This window comes from Oncorhynchus tshawytscha, linkage group LG20 (genome assembly GCF_018296145.1).
Source record: "Oncorhynchus tshawytscha isolate Ot180627B linkage group LG20, Otsh_v2.0, whole genome shotgun sequence".
NCBI classification, from domain to species: domain Eukaryota; kingdom Metazoa; phylum Chordata; class Actinopteri; order Salmoniformes; family Salmonidae; genus Oncorhynchus; species Oncorhynchus tshawytscha.
The window spans coordinates 14,409,085-14,429,280 of record NC_056448.1 but is presented as its reverse complement, the minus strand read 5'-3'; the positions used below and the strand labels follow the sequence as shown (position 1 = coordinate 14,429,280).

Genomic DNA, 20,196 nt, shown 5'->3' with positions numbered 1-20,196 from the left:
TTTTCCGCCATTTTCTTCAAATCTGAAAATGTTGTGAAGCCACGCCCATTATTGGAAGAATTGCATTATGGGCCCTAAAAGTACGGAAATAGTGTCCTCTGCGTGTGTACTTCGTATTTTGGGGAATTTAGTATGACATATGAGAACTTTTGGCATACTAACTATATCCATAATATGACCAATAAGCATACTATATACTCAATTCACGCCACAAATAGTGTGGTTAGTATGAGTATTCGAACACACTAATGTTTTATGTGAGAACGAGGCAAGTCTGATGCTGAAAAAGAAAGGAAATTATTGCCTACATCACCCATATTTTCTTTTTGCAAAAAAGTAGTATGTAGTTCCAGTAGTTAACTAGAGCAAAAAAGTCATTAACTCTACCAAGAATTGAATTTAGTTCAACTATCACCAAGCTACGGCAAATTTTAGTTTAATTACAAGTTGAACTACATAGTTCACTACTCGTACTCCCCAACACTTTTAATGTTAACTTCTTCCAGTGTGAAGTAATTGGTAGCTTGGTAAACTATATTTTCATAGTAGCTTCCCCAACACTGAACCTTACCCTAACCTTGTTAACCATAATCCTTACCTTAACCATTTTAAACTTCAATGGGATAACGTCAGAGTTGGGATGTCCCAAGGATACCATGCTAATGCACAGTTGCAATAGCTAGGAAGTAATGCTAAACTAAAAAACACAGTACAGTTTAATCACTAAACAAATATTGTCGATTTCACTCTACTGCTCTTATGCAATTATGTACACAAGCTATAGGACTTTGGCTATACAAAAGAGAATACATCTAGGTTCTTATAATATCATGCTTTTTTTGTGAACTAGGGTGAACAGTTATCCTTGATATGAGAGGAGCTAAACTACACTACAAAGGAAAGTAGCTGACTACTTTGAAACAAGTGAGGTGGCTATTGGTTAAGCATAATAATTGTTCATTTTGTGATAAAAGCACCACCCTTGGCACAGATAGATTTGTGTATAATTAAAATATTTACATGTTAATTGTTCAGTTGTTCACGCAAATTACATATTGGTCAGACTGTTATGATAAGATCAGACTTGGAAGGGTGGAGAACCATGTTTACAATGGAAAGCAGTAGGGGTAGCACAGATTTTTATTGACTTCCCTCTCTGGGAAAGCAGAGGGGAACATTTGACGATGCAAAATGTTTGCAGCATGTGCAGTGCCAATGTCTTCATCAAATAGCATCAGAATCAGTAATGTAGTGGTTAAAAGTAGCTTGGTAAACGCTGGTTGCCGTTCAATGTGAATAAGGTACAGGGATGCAAACTGGTGAGGGTCCAAAAAGGTGACAAAAATGTGCATTAAATTAGAAAATGTTCAGCGAATAACAATTACATAAAACATATTTGGACTATCTTAATACTCTGGAAACATGTTTATGGTAGGCTGGCATTGCTTCATGGATTACGTGGGTCAAATTTAATCCACAGAAGTGTATTGTGCCATATCACAATGTGTTACTCTGCTCATGTGCGGCAGGATTTTCCATTTCGGAAGCGGGCCTATAGGCCTAATTGTTTGGCAAGACAGCTGTACATGGCTGCATCTCACTGTAATAGGATGTCGGCTATATTTTGGTTATTTCGATCTCCATTCGCCTTTTGTTTACTGCGTTTGTTTACTGTTAATGTAACTACCCTAAATATAGATTGTGTCATGAATTTATCTATCTGATATTTTGTTTACTTGGCCTACTTGGTTCCACTATTTTATTCTGTTCGCGTTCATTTGTTTCGATGTTGTCAAAATTCTAAACCAAACTGCTATTTATTATTTTTGTTTGCATCAATGAATAACTAGGCTACTACTTTCAGCATTTAGTTTGCATTATTTTAGTAAGACAGCTGTGTGTACGGTTGCATTCACATAGGCTGTTTGTAATAGGTAAATTACCCTATCTATCTTGTAGCCTATATTTATTACCAAAATGGCCTAGCTTTAGTGTGTAGGGCGCTGTCCATTCGTCTGATACACTGCAGTGGAGATAGGCTACAGATTTCAGTCATTAAGTCATCTTTGATCCACCTCTACGCAGACAATACTATTCTGTAAACCTCTGGCCCTTTGTTGGACACTGTGTTAACTAACCTCCAGATGAGCTTCAATGCCATACAACTCTCCTTCCGTGGCCTCCAACTGCTCTTAAATGCAAGTAAAACTAAATGCATGCTCTTCAACCGATCGCTGCCCGCACCTGCCCGCCTGTCCAGCATCACTACTCTGGACAGTTCTGACTTTGAATATGTGGACAACTACAAATTCCTAGGTGTCTGGTTAGACTGTAAACTCTCCTTCCAGACTCATATTAAGCATCTCCAATCCAAAATTAAATCTAGAATTGGCTTCCTATTTCGCAACAAAGCATCCTTCACTCATGCTGCCAAACATACCCTCGTAAAACTGACCATCCTACCGATCCTCAACTTCGGCGATGTCATTTACAAAATAGCCTCCAACACTCTACTCAACAAATTGGATGCAGTCTATCACAGTGCCATCCGTTTTCTCACCAAAGCCCCATATACTACCCACCACTGAGACCAGTATGATCTCGTTGGCTGGCCCTCGCTTCATACTCGTCGCCAAACCCACTGGCTCCAGGTCATCTACAAGTCTCTGCTAGGTAAAGCCCCGCCTTATCTCAGCTCACTGGTCACCATAGCAGCACCCACAAGTAGCAATGGCTCCAGCAGGTATATCTCACTGGTCACCCCCAAACCCAATTCTTCCTTTGGATGCCTCTCCTTCTGTTCTCTGCTGAGAATGACTGGAACGAACTGCAAAAATCTCTGAAGCTGGAGACTCTTACCTCCCTCACTAGCTTTTAGCACCAGCTGTCAGAGCAGCTCACAGATACTGCACCTGTACATAGCTCATCTGTAAATAGCCCATCCAATCTACCTCATCCCCATACTGTATTTATTGATTTATTTATCTTTCTCCTTTGCACCCCAGTATCTCAACTTGCACATTAATCTTCTGCACATCCTACCATTCCAGTGTTTAAATGCTATATTGTAATTACTTTGCCACCATGGCCAATTTATTGCCTTACCTCTCTTATCCTACCTCATTTGCACATGCTGTATATAGATTTTTCTACTGTATTATTGATTGTATGTTTGTTAATTCCATGTGTAACTCTGTGTTGTTGCATGTGTCGAACTGCTTTGCTTTATCTTGGCCAGGTCTCAGTTGCAAATGAGAACTTGTTCTCAACTAGCCTACCTGGTTAAATAAAGGTGAAATAAAATAAAAAATAATAATTTTGATATGAGAAACATACACCATTATTCATTGAAGGGTGGTAATGTTAGATAACTAATGTTAATAACTTTTTTGTGTAATAAGTTTCGCTATTGAAACATACATGCAACTATAATTTTCTTCTTATCAACTATAATTGCAGCATTATTTATATAACTCAGGTTGCTTACCTCAAGTTGCATTCCAAATTTCCCAGTCAGAAACAAAGTTTGTTGCATGGAGTGCATGATGGCACAGGCACCAGAGAAAGTAATATTAGTGAGCACACAGTGGGAGAATCACACGGATTACCTATTTTGAAATTAAAATCTTGAATATCCTCAAAAAGGGGCAAGTTTGTACCCCTGCAGGTAATGCTCCCTATATTTTTTATGCATTTTTCCACTATAGGTGGGTAAATGCTTGCAAAAAATAAAATAAAAGGTATATAAACAGGGTTTACGTGCGTTTCCCCTCTACTACACCACTAATCAGAACATTCCCTCCCTTGTTTTGGACCACATGCTAAAGGCTGGATAAAATAAATAAATAAACATATCCTGGAAGGAGTAGCTTGCCATATTAACTTTGATGCAGGAGTAAACAGCACACGGCTGATAGGAATGACTCCTGGGTCCCCGGGGGGAAAATCTGTGATGGCCCAAAATCTGAATCTTGTACATCTACCTCTCTGTCAAATTTGGTGCTTTTATCATCAAATGAACGATCAGTGTGGATATTTGAGTTTAGCCTCCCCACTACACTTCACAACAAATACTGTAAGATTTGAATAAATATTAGTCTGAGCTGAAATGTAAGCTGACAAAGAAGGGATGTGACTCCAATGCAGATCAACCAGAAGGAGAATTGTCTATTTTCATAAAATGCATATCACAATTGCTTGAGAAATCATAATCTCTGCCTATCAAGTTGCAGTGATAAATTGTGATAAATAAAATTGTGATAAATAAAAAAGTATACCAGTCATTTAAGGACCCAAAAAATGACAGCTATGCCATATAGATTGCAAAAAAGTTGGGAAGAGATTTTCAATGTACCGATTCCGAGGCACATGGTTATAAACTGACACGCAAAAACCCACCGGATTCAAAACTTTAAATTGTTCAATTATAATTATTATACACTATTCTTGCAACCAATATAACTTTTTATATATATGTATCCCCATATATGGGGATACAACTGTCCCAGCTTATGCAGATTTTGCTGCGAAGAGATAGAATCATACGACCATTTGTTTTTTTGTACTGCCCATATGTAGCTTGTTTTTGGTTGCAGATCCAGGAATGGTTGAAGAATTGCAACATTAACCTGGAGCTAACTCTGCAAAAAGCACTGCTGGGTGATTTGAAAAGTCATATTCAATCGATCAATAATTTAATAATACTTTTAGCAAAAAAATGTATCTTCAATTTACAATCTGTAGAAACAATGAGAATAGAAAGGTTCAGAACTTTTGTGAAACAGCACAGCACAGTTGAAAAATATATGGCAAATATAAATAAAAATGGTGATGGTGGTGTTAAGAGATAGATGGGAGGGGTTGAGTGGAGCTGAAGGGTGGGACTAAAAACAAGATAACTTGTGTAAAATATACTGTGTCCGTAAAATGTGTATAGGTTCAGAACTTTAGTGAAACAGCACAGTTAAAATTATATGGCAAATAGAAATCAAACTGGATGGTCTTCAGAGATAGATGAGAGGGGTTGACGGTATCTAAAGGATGGGATTAAAAACAAACAGGGGTGATAGGGTTAGGGAAAATAAGAAAGGAAAATGTATTTTACAAAATATATATAATGCAGACAATTTCATTGATGGAAGCTACAATCTATCTACCCCCCTAATATATATATATATATATATATATATATATATATACAGTACCAGTCAAAAGTTTGGACACACCTACTCATTCAAGGGTTTTTCTTTATTTTTTCTATTTTCTACATTGTAGAATAATAGTGAAGACACCAAAACTATGAAATAACACATATGGAATCATGTAGTAACCAAATAAGTGTTAAACAAATCTAAATATAATTTATATTTGAGATTCTTCAAAGTAGCCAGCCACACTTTGCCTTGATGACAGCTCTTGGCATTCTCCTAACCAGCTTCATGAGGTAGTCACCTGGTGTGCATTTCAATTAACAGGTGTGCCTTGTTAAAAGTTAAGAAAAACCCTTGAGTGAATAGGTGTGTCCAAAATTTTGACTGGTACTGTATCAAAAAAAGAGAAAAAGTTGCAGTCACGGGAAGTAATGCATTTTTTATGAAGAAGAAAAAATAATCTTAATGAAAATGTTGTGATTTTGAAAAAGATAGGCCTACTCCACTGCGGTCATAACAGTGATTTTAGAATGAGTTCAATTAGGCCTCCCACATGCTATTGGAAAATGTGGGTCTTGCCCATTTTGAGTTTGTACAATCTATAACATTGCACTTTATTGCGTGGGATGCTGTCATCTCAAGGCCATCAGACTGTTAAACAGCCACCACTAACATTGAGTGGCTGCTGCCAACACACTGACTCAACTCCAGCCACTTTAATAATGGGAATTGATGGGAAATGATGTAAAATATATCACTAGCCACTTTAAACAATGCTACCTAATATAATGTTTACATACCCTACATTATTCATCTCATATGTATACGTATATACTGTACTCTATATCATCTACTGCATCTTTATGTAATACATGTATCACTAGCAACTTTAACTATGCCACTTTGTTTACAAACTCATCTCATATGTATATACTGTACTTGATACCATCTACTGTATCTTGCCTATGCCGCTCTGTACCATCACTCATTCATATATCTTTATGTACATATTCTTTATCCCCTTACACTTGTGTGTATAAGACAGTAGTTTTGGAATTGATAGTTAGATTACTTGTTGGTTATTACTGCATTGTCGGAACTAGAAGCACAAGCATTAACATCTGCTAACTATGTGTATGTGACAAATAAAATTTGATTTGATTTGAAGGCCGTCATTGTAAATAAGAATTTGTTCTTAACTGACTTGCCTAGTTTACATTTTTTTTATTAAGAGCCACACAACAGAACACTTTTCATCAATGAATCATGAGGTTACAGTGTAGGTCGATGATTGACAGGTTTTCAGGATGGGGCTGGGCATGACGATGGGTGTTACCAAAGCGCCACCCTCTGATGCTCCATAAAGACTAGCACCCGAAATGTATAAATGCGGCTATAACGGCTCTTGACGCAGTCAAACTCTGTTTTTACAGGAATATAACAGACTAAACGGCAAGCGTACGTTAATATACATTTTTAAAAATTTAGTTATATAAATATTTTAAAATTCAAACCAGTCGTTTTCCGTGATTGTTCGTTTCCTGATCCCGCGCGCGCTACTGAGCAAGTTATGCGCGGGCTGAACATGTCCTAGTCTTCTTCAACATTGACAACTAACGTGTGGTAAGTTAAACTTGTCATTATTTTTTAAAATAGTGCGGTTTTAATTGGTAACTAATTAAAGTTTTCGTAACGTTGATTACGTTACTGTGACTGATATTTTTGTAAATAGCTTGCCTGCTAACGCTAGCAAACGTTTGTTCAATCATGATGATACTAGCTAATATTAACAAAAAAAGAGTTCCTTCACATTGATTGTAACGTTACATCGTAAGGATTATAAAGTCAGCTACCGAGCTATACTTAGGTTAATTGTCATTCATTTATAATAACGAAGCGTCGCTAACAATAGATAGCTAAACTTAGCTTTCTAGTATAGCTTATATGGCGGGTATTGACTATTACATTGGTAAACCTAGTTAGGTAGACGACTGCTCGCTAAGGTGAGGTGGTTACGAACATTCGACATTGCCGGTCATGTTGCGGTGCGAGTCACGATTGAATGAATTCTGACACGTGCTCTGTGCGTCGTAGTTAGAATTAGATGTCTCTGCAGTTTTAACATATTACCAACTTTAGATAACTAACGTTGTTACCCATGTTAAATGTCTAGGCAATAGTTATGAACTTCACGATACCCGATGTTGAGTGCGGAGGCGATTCGTTTTTTGACCGAGTGTAACTTTAGCCTACCTCTGACTATAATTTGAGTCGGTGTCAGTCGATACTTTAGGCCGGCCTGTATGTAAATTATTGCATTACTAACGTGTAGCTCACTACCTATGTTTGTCCTGTGTAGTTGCAATATTATTCGTTGGGTGCTGCAATCCGTATTTTAAAAAAAATATATATTTTAAAATCTACAATTTTACACGACCTCGGCTAAAGGAGCCGGCGTTATTTAACGCAGAATGGACAGCCCAGTCATCGTACGGCGCAATTTATAAGGTCACAAAGTTATCAAACTACGGATTGCAGAACCCAAAGAAAATAACTCCGCTAGACCCAGGGGTACAAGTTAAAGTTACGTATTAAATAATGGATATGTTTTACTGCAAGTATCGACTGATACCGACTCGGATGTAGTCGGAGGTAGCCTACACTCCGCCAAAACTCACCGCCTCCGAAGTCAACTCCATCGGTCATTGTGGAGTTGCGAATTCTTGGCTATCTAACGTTAGATGTGTTATGTTGCATTGTCATGTATACATTTCTCTGCTACGTTGGCAAAGAGTACATTGTCAATTTCTGTTATGTTGTCTAGCTGCCTTTGGTTAGTCTCATCCTGCGACATCCCCCCCAAAATGGCTTCCTTATTGCATTGTCTTCAGGCAAGACAGACTGTATCTAGAGCGGTACCCATTCAGTCATTGCATGAAACATCCTGGGAACGACGTTGCCTCAAATGCACACATATTAGCTCACCAGCTCATTTTGCTAAGTAGCGAGCAATGTTTTGGCGTTAAAAGGTGTTTTTCTTTTTTTTTGTTCACTGAAATTCTTATTGAATGACCTGGCCACACTTTAATTTTAATAGAAGTGGATATGGTCAGGCTCCAGGTTTGCTATTGCTACTACTGCTGTTTTGAGTAGTGTTGCAAAATGGTTAACCATGTGTGTTTTTTTTTCGGGTTAGTGGAACCCTAGTTGCTGTGGTAGGATTTGACCATCATATATTTACCTGCAGCTGGTCTCTGATTTTAAGATTGTATATCAATTAATGAACTGAGGTACACTGTTCTTGCTTTGTGAAGTTGGAAGAAGGGATGTTTACTTAATTTAGACATTTCTCCCTCTTCTCTTTCAGGATGTTCTGTCATTCACCTACAGTGACTGTTGAACAATGTGTGTCTGTTCAGTCTGTATGATTGCCCAAAGCCAAATAAACCCTAACAAAGCTAGTAAAATTACAGTATAGCAATACTTCACACTTTACCTCACCATTAATTTATTGTTGTTCAATCAGGGACAGCACATAGGCTACTCTCAGTAGGTTCGGTTAACCCACAACCTTGAGGGTTAGGGTATACACACATTAATAACTCATTTAATTTTTCTGCTAGCAAATATCACATTTATTTTTGATATACATTCCCTTATCGTGACATCAATCTTTAGAGTAATCAATAACGCACAATGGTTTCGACAACTCTTGCCACCCTTACCCTGGTGGGCACCACACTAGGGATCACGGCCCAGGTCACTGGTGAACCACTGACAGACTACATGTGGCTTCTCATAGTTGGCTTTATCATCGCCTTCATCCTAGCCTTCTCTGTGGGGGCCAATGACGTGGCCAACTCGTTTGGCACGGCAGTGGGCTCTGGAGTGGTCACCTTGCGGCAGGCCTGCATCCTGGCCACTATCTTTGAGACCGTTGGATCTGTGCTTCTGGGAGCCAAGGTCAGCGAGACCATCCGCAAGGGCATCATTGACGTGGACATGTACAATGGCTCCGAACACATGCTTATGGCTGGCTCTGTCAGTGCCATGTTTGGTGAGTGAAACAAATTATTATAATACCATTTTGTAGGTAAGAAAATTATTTATTTCAATTTGGACATCTTGTGTATGGTTGTACTATGATGTAATGTTGAAATGGAGCTGGAACTGTTTAAATGTTCAAGTTTGCTTTTATGCTGCTTCTTAGGTTCTGCTGTATGGCAATTGGTGGCCTCTTTTCTCAAGCTGCCCATCTCAGGGACCCACTGCATTGTTGGTGCTACCATTGGCTTCTCTCTGGTGGCCAAAGGTCAACAAGGGGTCAGGTGGCTGGAACTCCTTCGGATTGGTGAGTCAGCAGCTTCCGTTGACCACGGCTTACTTTGTGATCCCCGTAGGAAAATTAACAGCTTCTATTATGTGCAATGTTTTTATTCAGACAACTTTGTACGAGTAATGCAAGTGTCTGATGTTCCTGAGAGCACTATGCAATGCTAATTTTTGTAATCTCCACAGTTGCCTCCTGGTTTCTCTCCCCCCTTCTGTCTGGCATCATGTCAGGTGTCCTTTTCTACTTTGTTCGTATGTTCATCTTGCATAAGGTAAGCTGACAAATCTGCTTCTATCTAAATCTAGATGTTCTTAAATTGTAGGAAGCTTCTTGTTGGAAATGGTTGTAGTCTGTGCCAGACCATATATGATGTCCCAGACATCATAACAAGGTCATTATATTAAACAAATAAAGACACTCCTTGTTCTTTGGACAGGGGTAATATTCGCAGTGTAATCTCACAGGCCATTATGTTAGATAAAATGTACTGACACACCTTCTATTCTGCCATCAAATGTAAGCTGACAGTACAATGGGGAGCATGGTGTTTTTGATTTCTGTTTGTCCCTATGTAGAAAGACCCGGTGCCCAATGGTCTGAAGGCCCTGCCTGTCTTCTATGCTGTCACAATGATGATCAACCTATTCTCCATCATCTTCACTGGAGCTCCAAGTGAGTATCGTTGTCCCAGTCTACCTTCACCATGCATGCCTGCCTACAGCCTAAAATAATCTGCTCCCTTAGCCAGTCGGATACCTACACTTTTTTCAAGACTGAAACGGACTGCTTACTGTTCTCGGAGAAGGCCTGTTATTTTAACCTGTTGTGTTTTGGGTCTTTTCTTGAATGTATATGTCATCATGACATAATTAAATTACAGAGAGGAGCACTTCACAACAGGGAGCTGGAAATAGGATTTCTCTTTATTCTTGACAACAGTGTATGTCCCTTTCCCACACAGAGGAGGAAAAGTGGAAGTAAAGAGGTTGTTAACTCTGCAACTGTGTGTCCTTTGCCTCCGTCAGTAGTCTTGTTGAGTAGGGCCATATAAAATCTGCGTTTCGGACAGACTCCAGACCTTTAAAAAATATAAAGTATGTGTGTATTAATCAAAAGAGAAACAAAATGCAACAGTGATTTTGTATTTTCCTGTGACTTTCTGAAACAGCAAAAATGCCCCTGTTGTCGTGTTGTATGTCTGGTCTATACTTTGTGTAGCGGTTAGCGACAATGCTAATGATATCTGTCTGTTGGTAGATGGCAAGACATTCCCCAAAACTCACAATTAAATGTTAGCTACAATGTAGCATATGCCTACATAGCAGAATGAAATCATGATTACTTGCATCAATCCTTTGGCTATTTGTTTTGTAAACTCTGCAATCACGAGTGCTATAGAAACACTGCTAACAAAACAACGGTCTCTAGCTGGTGCACATTTGCATTAAAGGGTAATTACACCCACCTTTCTTAGCTATTTCTTTCCTTTCTCAGACACCAAGTAGTTTACTGATGTGGTTTAAGCATTGGTGTGGACTTAGAACATCCAATTTAGTTTTTTCTATTAAAAAGTGTGCTTTCTGGGAGCAGAAACCTGGAAGAAATTGATTTCATAGGCCCCTAATTGAGAGCACTGTGAATATTAAGGTCTGTTATATTGTTCAGTTTTTAGCTTTGAAACTCTAATTAAATGAGCAACTTTTGCTCCTTGTTTTCTTCTACCTACAGGACCGAACAGTTCAAGAATTCAACTGGCCTGGGCCATTAAATGAAGGCTACAGGCCAGAGTATGGCTTGATGTGTATATACGCACATCTGCACACCCACTCAGAGGAGACCACATGCACTCACATAATGTACTGTTGTCAGTCACACCTACATGTGAGTGTACTGTACATGGGGACCTTTTACTCTGGGGTACCTCACATGAAGTTCCATACAGAGATTGCATTCCAGGAATCCTGCTCAATATATTCCCACACAACTGAGAAGAGCTCAGGGAGTGATTCATTGGAGAACCAGATATTACATAATGACATGTAGGCCTACTGTATTTACACACGCGCTGAGGAGGACGTATCTTTACACATACTGGCACACTTTTAGACTCTGGCCACTGCCTGTAACTGGAGCTGGCTTATTACGAGGCTAATCCTGATCTTTAGCCACTTGGTCGGTTAGTCACTCACTCATGTTATAAGCACCTGGATTAAGAATTCAAAACAAGATGAGTCCATGATTAGCCCCTTCCCCACTTCCCTTTTTTTCACAATTCATTCAGGTGCATTGTATCCAAATGGGTTGTACTATTTCAGAACACATTTCAACTGTCCTCTTGTGAGAATCTTTTGAACCACAGAAATCACAGGATAAGTAATGGATTAGGTCACCTTTCTTTGGCTGTATTTGGCTCCGGAGTTGTGTAACAGTAGTATAGTGGTGACTGATCTGCTAGTCTAATACAACTCCATTTAAACTCAATGGGTGAAGAGGAAGGTGGCCAAGACAGGGAACTGTACATTTTGTTTCCTGTTTTAGAACTCTGTTTATTTTGGTTTAACATGGTGGTGTGAAAGCACTCAGGCAATCCCGCAAGCGCGTTCCTATACACAATATAGCCAATCTTAGTGTCAGAGAGCTCAGTTGGAATGGGTGAAAAAAATGAATGCATCTCAGGCCTGAGAATTGAGGTCAAGAGTGGATAATTTATAGAAGAGTCCTTGGTGTTCCACACCTTGTAAATCACCCAAGTTATTTTAGCACAGCTGTATTTAGTCATTAGGAAGCTGTACTATAGAATGCTTTGCTGACAGAGGAAAGGGCCGTCACCATTTTATGAGCATGTCAACATTTAGCCTACGTTTGATTTGTAGAACCAACAAGCAAATACTGGTCCCCTCTAGTTAGAGAATGAAATATATTTCTTCACTCACTTGGATAACCTGCCTGGCCTTCACTACAAACTATTCACTTTCAAACAGTGGACACATCCCTTGTCCCTACATTTCAATATGCTTTAGCTAGAAGGCTAATTTTCTGCTTCGGTTACCCTTTGGAAAACAAACAGTGGGTGGCTTGGTTGCTTAGGTTACACTAAACAATTGGGAAAATGGAGATGACTGATCACAGTGGAGCAGCTGAGAAGAATGGGTTTAATAAACTGAACTGTGACTCAGTATACACTGCATGCCAGAAATACGACAGTCTCTAAATGTCTGAATGGTACATCTTGATAATGCACATTGCCTGTTTACACAGATTAAACTTTTTGGTGGTGCTTAATAAGCGGACACCAGTTCATTATCGGAGTAAACGGCAATTGAGAGATTGGTTTATATATTTCTGTGGTATATGGCCCTTCAAATGACTGATTTTAGAAAATGATAGATTCTGATAGGCAAGCAATGCTAAATGCAACTGAAATAGTTTGAGTAGCCTACTTTTATGTTCATACAGTTAGGAAAAGTTGTGCTTTGACTTTTTTTATTCTGGTTACTTTTTAGTTTATCAACATTGTTTATTCTACTAGTGGTAGGAGTGACACGAACTGGGACCATAAAGAGGATAATTGGCCAAAGCCACCCATCCCAACTATACAATTAACGGTCATGAGTGCTGGGGCTGAAATGCTCTTGGGGGAAAAACGACTAACCATATTATTGTGTAATGTAGGCCACGGGATGCAAAGGTTTAGAAGGGAGGGGTTTGGAACACAGCAGTTAACTTCCACTTCCTGAGACCTCCATTATTCATCCCACTGGATGGAGTGGTGTAGACTTGCCCATATTTTGTGGGTGTGTCTATTACGACTGGCCCGTTGCTAGTTTTTTTGCCTATTATAAAAAAAAATCTCTGGAAATGTAATCTACTATAGGTCATCAACACGTACTGTCGACAAATGTCCCTCAGCACATACTGAATAATACAGACTCCATTCTCCTCTTTCAGGGACATATTTTTGCCCCCTGTTAATTTGGCACCAGCCACTCCCTCCTACCCCACACAAATGTCTACTGGCCATACCTGTTTTGGGCTGTCCCACGGTCACTGAGTCATTCTAGACTAGTCTAATGGAAGAAGCCTCCGCTGTTCTTAGAAGAAAAACATTCTAACACCCCCTTCCCATTTCCTCTCCTCTGCCTCTCCCCTCCTGGAGGGGGTGAGTTTGTTGCGTAACTAAATACTCATTGCTCATGTGGCACGGCCTGCAGGCTAGTGCTGCAGCATGTGAGGATGAGTCAGTAGACTACACAGGAAAGAGTATGATGGACTCTGCCCTTCAATGAACACCACGATGAGACACCGTTATCTCAGGGCCCTGGCCTTCCATTTCCTTTAGTTTTTCGCATCCCAGCATAGTTAATTTTTATTAATGCGCGGTCAAGGTAACCGCAAACATGTAGCTTTAATTTTAGAGTGACTCTTTTGTTATTTACTCTGTCTATGTTGCTGACTCTCCAACACGTCGTTTGCTGCCCCCCACCACCACCACCACCTGTCGTGGTCCTTTCCCCTTCAGCAGCATGCACAAGACCGCGTTGGCACCCCCACAAACACTATCGCTCGCAGTCTTGGCACAGATGTCTGTTATGCTACTGCGAACACTTAGGCTTCCTTCTGTTTAAGTCCTCTCCTAACCTTTTTTAAGGCACTCTCTGTGAGAGGAGCATGTGAATGCGACATCCCTCGTCATTCACATGCTCCTCACCCACAGCATTGTGTAACTGTTCAGATCTATTGGCACGCTACCGTGCCATATTTAACTGGAACATGTGCCACTTGCTGTGGCCCATTCTTGTAGCTAGTGGTGAAGGTGTGTGTTTTTTGGCGATATTTTCCCTGGAAATATGACTATGTGCAATGAGTAGATAACCATGGATGTCCAAAGGAGCGTTCTAGCATTTCACCCTCTTTTTAAAATGTTTTTCTCTGTATTCAATATGTTAATTTGTTGGCCTATTGAATCATTCTTTACTGTTACGGTTGATATTGTATAATTTAAAAATGTTTTTTAATGTGAATATTTATAATAGGAATGGGCTACTGTAATTCTACCAACTATAGATGAGGAGCCAGGTCCAGATAAAATATTAGTCTGAAGACTTACTATAAACCTTTAACAATGCAGCAGAAGCTACCTTTCTTTTCAAAACCATCTTTCCTCTCTTTCTCCTGTCTGTCACTGCTTGGTTACTCCAGTGCTTGGATTTGACAAGATCCCATGGTGGGGCACACTGCTCATCTCTTTGGCCTGTGGTGTGCTGACCGCCCTGTTGGTCTGGTTTATAGTCTGCCCACGCCTCAAGAAGAAGATTGAACGTAAGTACATTTTCTTTCCCCTTAAGTTTGGCACACCTCTTACAAAGCTGCTAATTTATGGTTTTATTTGATTAGAGAATTTGAAGTACTCCTTTCACGGTCTTACCTGGAAAATATGTTTGCTTGGGTGCTGTTAAAGTGCTGCCTTACATTTGGGCACGGAAAGTGTCATAGGGATTAATACTGCATGTGTCTGTGGCTTCAACCATTCATGCCAAGGTTTTAATCCAGCAAATGGATTCAGGGCTGCAGATATGTTGTTTTACACTAATTCTGTGTTCTGGCTTGTCTTGGAAGTACTCAAGTCGGATCTTTTTAAAACCAATCTGCATTGAGCTTAAAATGCAGTGTGATAATTGTGCTGGTCAAAAGTAGACCTGTCTATTAATAGTGAAAAGGAGTCTCATCACATGGTCTGAAATCCAGGATGAAAAAGTTAACCCTTTTCTTAAATAGCCTCCCTTTGAATGGGTACAAAAATGAAAAGTTAGATTTTATATTGTCTGTATTTTTATCTTAACTTCACTATGGGGCCAATGGTGGGTCTTGTGAAAGGTTAATACATTTGCGGCTGATGTACAGCTGAAATATCCGTGATAGATCTGTCTGGTAGGGTCCTATTCTACTAAATAGAGGCGCTTAATTGGTTCATAGTGATCCACTCATTGGCCTTTACCTCAACGAGATTAGCCATGGGTTGACTTAAAGTATTGACGTGAAGTTGGCACTGAGTCACAGGGTTAAGACTGCAGGTGACTACTGACGTGGCTCAAGTCGAAAACAAACTGCTGCCGCCTCGACTCCTGTCCTAACTAGTTTGGATGACGCAATCAGGTCAACTGGCTAGATAGCAGACCAGACCGTTCTTAGGACTCACGAGGTGGACATATGTTTGCATTGAGTATCTGAAACTGCAAACCAAAAGTCATACAGGATACATCCACTTTCAGATCTTCTCTACATAGGCCTACATGTAAAGGTTTTAGTCGATGGCACAATGTAAATATGCTAAAATTAGTACAGTCATTGGCCCTTTTTACCTGCTCTTATGAACATTTTGTCTCTCTCAAATTTGAATGCGTTTACCCCTATAGTAAATGCTTTTCTTTTTTCTCAGCTTAAATGTTGAGGTGTATACGAACCAAATGTGCATGTTTCCTCACTGTACCGTATTCGTGTTTGGTCTCAAGCCCAGGCAGTCTAACGCCACTCTTCCTCCTCCAGGAAAAATCAAGTCTTCCAGCCCCTCTGAGAGCCCCCTGATGGAAAAGAGGGAACTGAGGGAGGGGCCTGTACCCTGTACCATCCTGAAGCCTGTCCCTGAGGAGCCCCCTTCACCCCCCTCCCCTGCCTCCCACGCTGACCCAGACACCCTCTCCCAGCCTCCCCAAGAGGAGCGCAGGGTCACCTTTGGCATTGGAGATTCTGATGATTGCGACAAGGAAGGCAAGGAGTCTGAGACCGGCAATGGTGAGTCATGGGGAGGTTCTGGCTGCCTTGATAAATGGGTTGGGAAAAGTTAGAAAATGGGATAAATATTCTGTAAATACTAATGGTAATCCATGACTGACTACACTATTGCTTACTTTAAAGTCTATTTTTAATCAGTCCCAAAAGTGCAGTTCAGCAAGGATGTGCAGTTCAGCAACGGCCCGGCCCACATCCCCAGTAATGGTTACAGCCAGTACCACACGGTGCACAAGGACTCCGGACTCTACAAAGACCTGTTACACAAGCTCCACCTTGCCAAGGTGGGCGACTGCATGGGCGAGGCAGGCGACAGACCCATTCGCCGCAACAACAGCTACACCTCCTACACCATGGCCATTATCGGCATGCACGGGGACTTTCGGCCCAAAGAGGGCGAGTTCCACGCCAGCGAGGACAAAGGTACAGAGAAGAAGCGTGTACGCATGGACAGCTACACCAGCTACTGCAACGCTGTGGCTGAGCACGGGGCTCCTGAGGGCCTGGGGGAGGCAGAGGTGACTCTGGAGATGGGAGAGGAGGATGCTGGCAGCAGCCGCAGCTCTCTGGAAGAGGATGGCCATGACCATGACCGCCCAGAGGTCTCAGAGCTCTTCAGGTTCCTCCAGATCCTCACAGCCTGCTTTGGCTCCTTCGCCCACGGGGGCAACGATGTCAGGTAGGGAGATGTTCCATCTTGGATGATTTGTCAAGATTAATAGTCATTTTATTGCTGTTTAAGTGTTTTTGGACTAGTAGTTTGGTTGCTGCTTGTATGTTCATGTAGAGGAAGTTTTTGTACTTGGTTTGTATTTGCGTAACCTAGTCTCTTCTCCTGCAGCAATGCCATTGGTCCATTGGTAGCGCTGTGGCTGGTGTACAATAGTGGTTCTGTGAACTCCAGTGCCCCTACACCCATCTGGCTGCTTTTGTACGGAGGAGTTGGCATCTGCCTCGGGCTCTGGGTGTGGGGTCGCAGGGTTATCCAGACCATGGGAAAGGACCTCACCCCAATCACTCCCTCCAGGTATGAACCAGACTGACAAATCCAAGTCAGTCAAATGGCACCTTTACAACAACATTCCCCACAGACCTGAGACTTGGACAGACAACCAACCGTTCACTCAATTCTGGATTTCTTTTCCTTGCAGTGGTTTCAGCATTGAACTTGCCTCAGCCCTGACCGTTGTGGTTGCCTCCAACATTGGCCTGCCTGTCTCTACCACCCACTGCAAGGTAAGCTGTTCAGCCTTGGACACGGTGGTCTGACGGGGAGGAGGGCTGGGTAATGTGGAAGGCAGGGAGCCGTAAACAGGATGTCTTCTTTTTTGGCAGTTCAAACTGGTTTTAATTTCCACTTTAAAACACTGAAAAGCAAGATAAAAACAGAATCCAGTCAGCTACTGTTAGGGGGAGTGTTGTCCATGTCTTAATGCGCCATGGTTCATAAGTGTTTAACAAAGGTCAATCGTGTGTGTTGCCAGGTTGGCTCTGTGGTAGCGGTTGGCTGGCTGCGCTCCAGGAAGGGTGTGGACTGGCGTCTGTTCCGGAACATCTTCATGGCCTGGTTTGTGACTGTGCCCATCTCTGGTCTGATCAGCGCTGCCATCATGGCCCTCTTCTTCTATGTTATCCTGTAAGCCCAGGGCTTCCTGCACCCCACAACAGGGGAGGAGAAAGAACAAGCGCCCACTCGCACCAGGGGAGAGGGGGAGTGAAAAGGAGAAGGGGTTGGAAGGCAATTATATGCCCCTAACCAACATACCCGAAGGTAGAAATACATAAAGAAGAAATGTTAATGGAAAAAAGGATGTTGTGATATTGGCCTGTGGTTTTTGGCTGCGTCATTCTCAACCTTAAGTGATGGTTGTTGGTTCCGCCAGATTACTTCCAATGGGACATTAATTTTTTCCGACTTGGCTGTATTTTTTTTGCTTTTCAATGCTTATGATCTTGTAAATAACTAATCAAAGCATTTTTTGATTCTCCACTACTTCCATTTGTTTTATTGTGTAATTATGTACATACTACCATGTTCCTGTTCTTTAAAAAAAAATCTTATTTTACAAGTTCGTATGACACAATTACAATGCAGTATTTGCCTTTATTGAAAGATCTTCTGACCTACATATTAAAAGTAACCTAGAATAAGCAGTATTTTTAGGTTGAAAGTGAAGTTATTGGGTGTTCTCCACCTTTACATGCCATTGTCAAATGTGTTTGCGTGTCTTTTTGTCACTAAGTTTTAAGAATTGTGTGTGGAATTGGTTTTCCTCATGTGCAGGTGTGCTTGTTTTCCCCTCGCCCTTTCCTGATCGAACAGAGTTTGACTGTCATTCAGCCATTCAACAGTACCCTAGCCTGTAGAAGTACAAGAAACGATGCGCAAGCCCCTCTGAGCTGATTGTCTCAACTTGTTACAATGGTCCCTCAGATTTTCCTCTATTTTTTTTAAGTCAGTCATTGGCCCAGCATTTATTCTAATGCAATAGATTGCTTTGTGTCAGACTACCTAATTTAACTGAAATGTGCTCAACATGAAACCAGACTGAGTAGACTCCTTTGTTCCCCTACTTACATATGCTCTTTGAGCACATAGCAGGTGTTACGGGACCTGACCTCACCTAGCTCTTACCACACTGGCTGGTGGGACAAATGATAATTTATTCTTTGGGAAAATGGCACATTTTTCTAAGTAATGTTTTGTGGTCTGAAACAGTCACACTTTCACATGGCTAGTTATTTGAAATACAATTGTTTTAAAGGCATTGTTCAAACCAATCTAGTACCATACATCAGTATATATTCTGAGTCAGCTTTGGCATTATTCATGGTGATAGCGGACCTCTGAACATGAGGTTACCTGAACAAATTTGCTGGTGGAATGTTGGTGAGGGGAAACACTCAAATGAAAAGACCATATATTTCCTGTTAAACTTGATTGCATCAAACTAGATGGTGCAATGTGTTAGTTCTGCTCAAGCCTTCTGTAGTCTATTTGTTTAGCAATTTAACGTCAGAATTTTTACTTCCCTGTACTCATGCTCTGTGGAATGTACACTTGCATACACATCGGGTTACTCTTGCCACGCCCTCTCAGCTAAATGTTTTTATATCTGGTTGATGAGATAAGTGTGGCAGGTTGCTACCCTAAACCTGGTGTGGGGACCTTGACCAGAGGCTCTGTTAGGGGGGGGCGTGCTATGATGCCACTGAGCGTTGCATAGATAGATGGGGTTTTTTAGGCACCAAAGAAAAGACTGGTTTGTTAAGCACAGACAGTACTCAGACTGGACAAAGGAAAATAAATACAAATTGAAAGCTATTACCTTGTATTTTCTATCTGTATTTAAGTTGTAATGTGCTTTGAAAGACTCACTTCTCATAAACCATGACATTTCAAATAAAGACCTATTGCATAAAGATAGTCACACAGCAGTGTAATAGAATGTTAAGATGTTTCTCTTTATTGACAGTAAACTGTTCCGCTGCAGTGTTCCTCGGGTTCTGTAATGGGTCTGCAGGCTCCGCCTCCTCACATGATGCCTCCTGCAAGGCTCACTCTACCTCAGCTGTGATACAGAGAGTGAGAATTGCTTCCTTTAGGTTATCTGACCATCACACACGTGTCCTACTCCCCCAGGAGTCTCAGAGCCACGTGTATGACTCATCAACCAACCCCCATCGTCTCCTGACCTGAATCATTCTAGCACCGAAGCAGTGAAAAGTCATTGATACAGAACATTTGTGCTCCTTTTATGCCCAGTAAAGTGAATGTAAAGGGTAACCCCATGATCGAGAAACTAGTTGTAAATGATTACAATACATAACCATTTTATTTTCAGGGATCAAGACCCAAAGCCTAAGATGGACTGAACATGCAGACAATGACCTTGGTCCTATATTTTGTCCAAAATGTGCCTTCGT

The 20,196-nt window shown here is 40.9% G+C and overlaps 1 protein-coding gene across 1 annotated transcript; it reads left to right on the top strand.

Moving 5' to 3' along the window:
* The first annotated feature begins 6,503 nt into the window (after positions 1-6,503).
* Positions 6,504-19,594, top strand: slc20a1b (solute carrier family 20 member 1b). The gene is made up of 11 exons (XM_024380624.2): positions 6,504-6,773; positions 8,518-9,207; positions 9,361-9,501; positions 9,669-9,754; positions 10,059-10,155; positions 14,683-14,802; positions 16,027-16,272; positions 16,411-16,948; positions 17,111-17,296; positions 17,421-17,505; positions 17,754-19,594. The coding sequence occupies exons 2-11, from the start codon at positions 8,847-8,849 to the stop codon at positions 17,907-17,909; spliced, it is 2,016 nt and encodes a 671-aa protein (XP_024236392.1). The 5' UTR covers positions 6,504-6,773; positions 8,518-8,846; the 3' UTR covers positions 17,910-19,594.
* Positions 19,595-20,196: the final 602 nt, after the last annotated feature.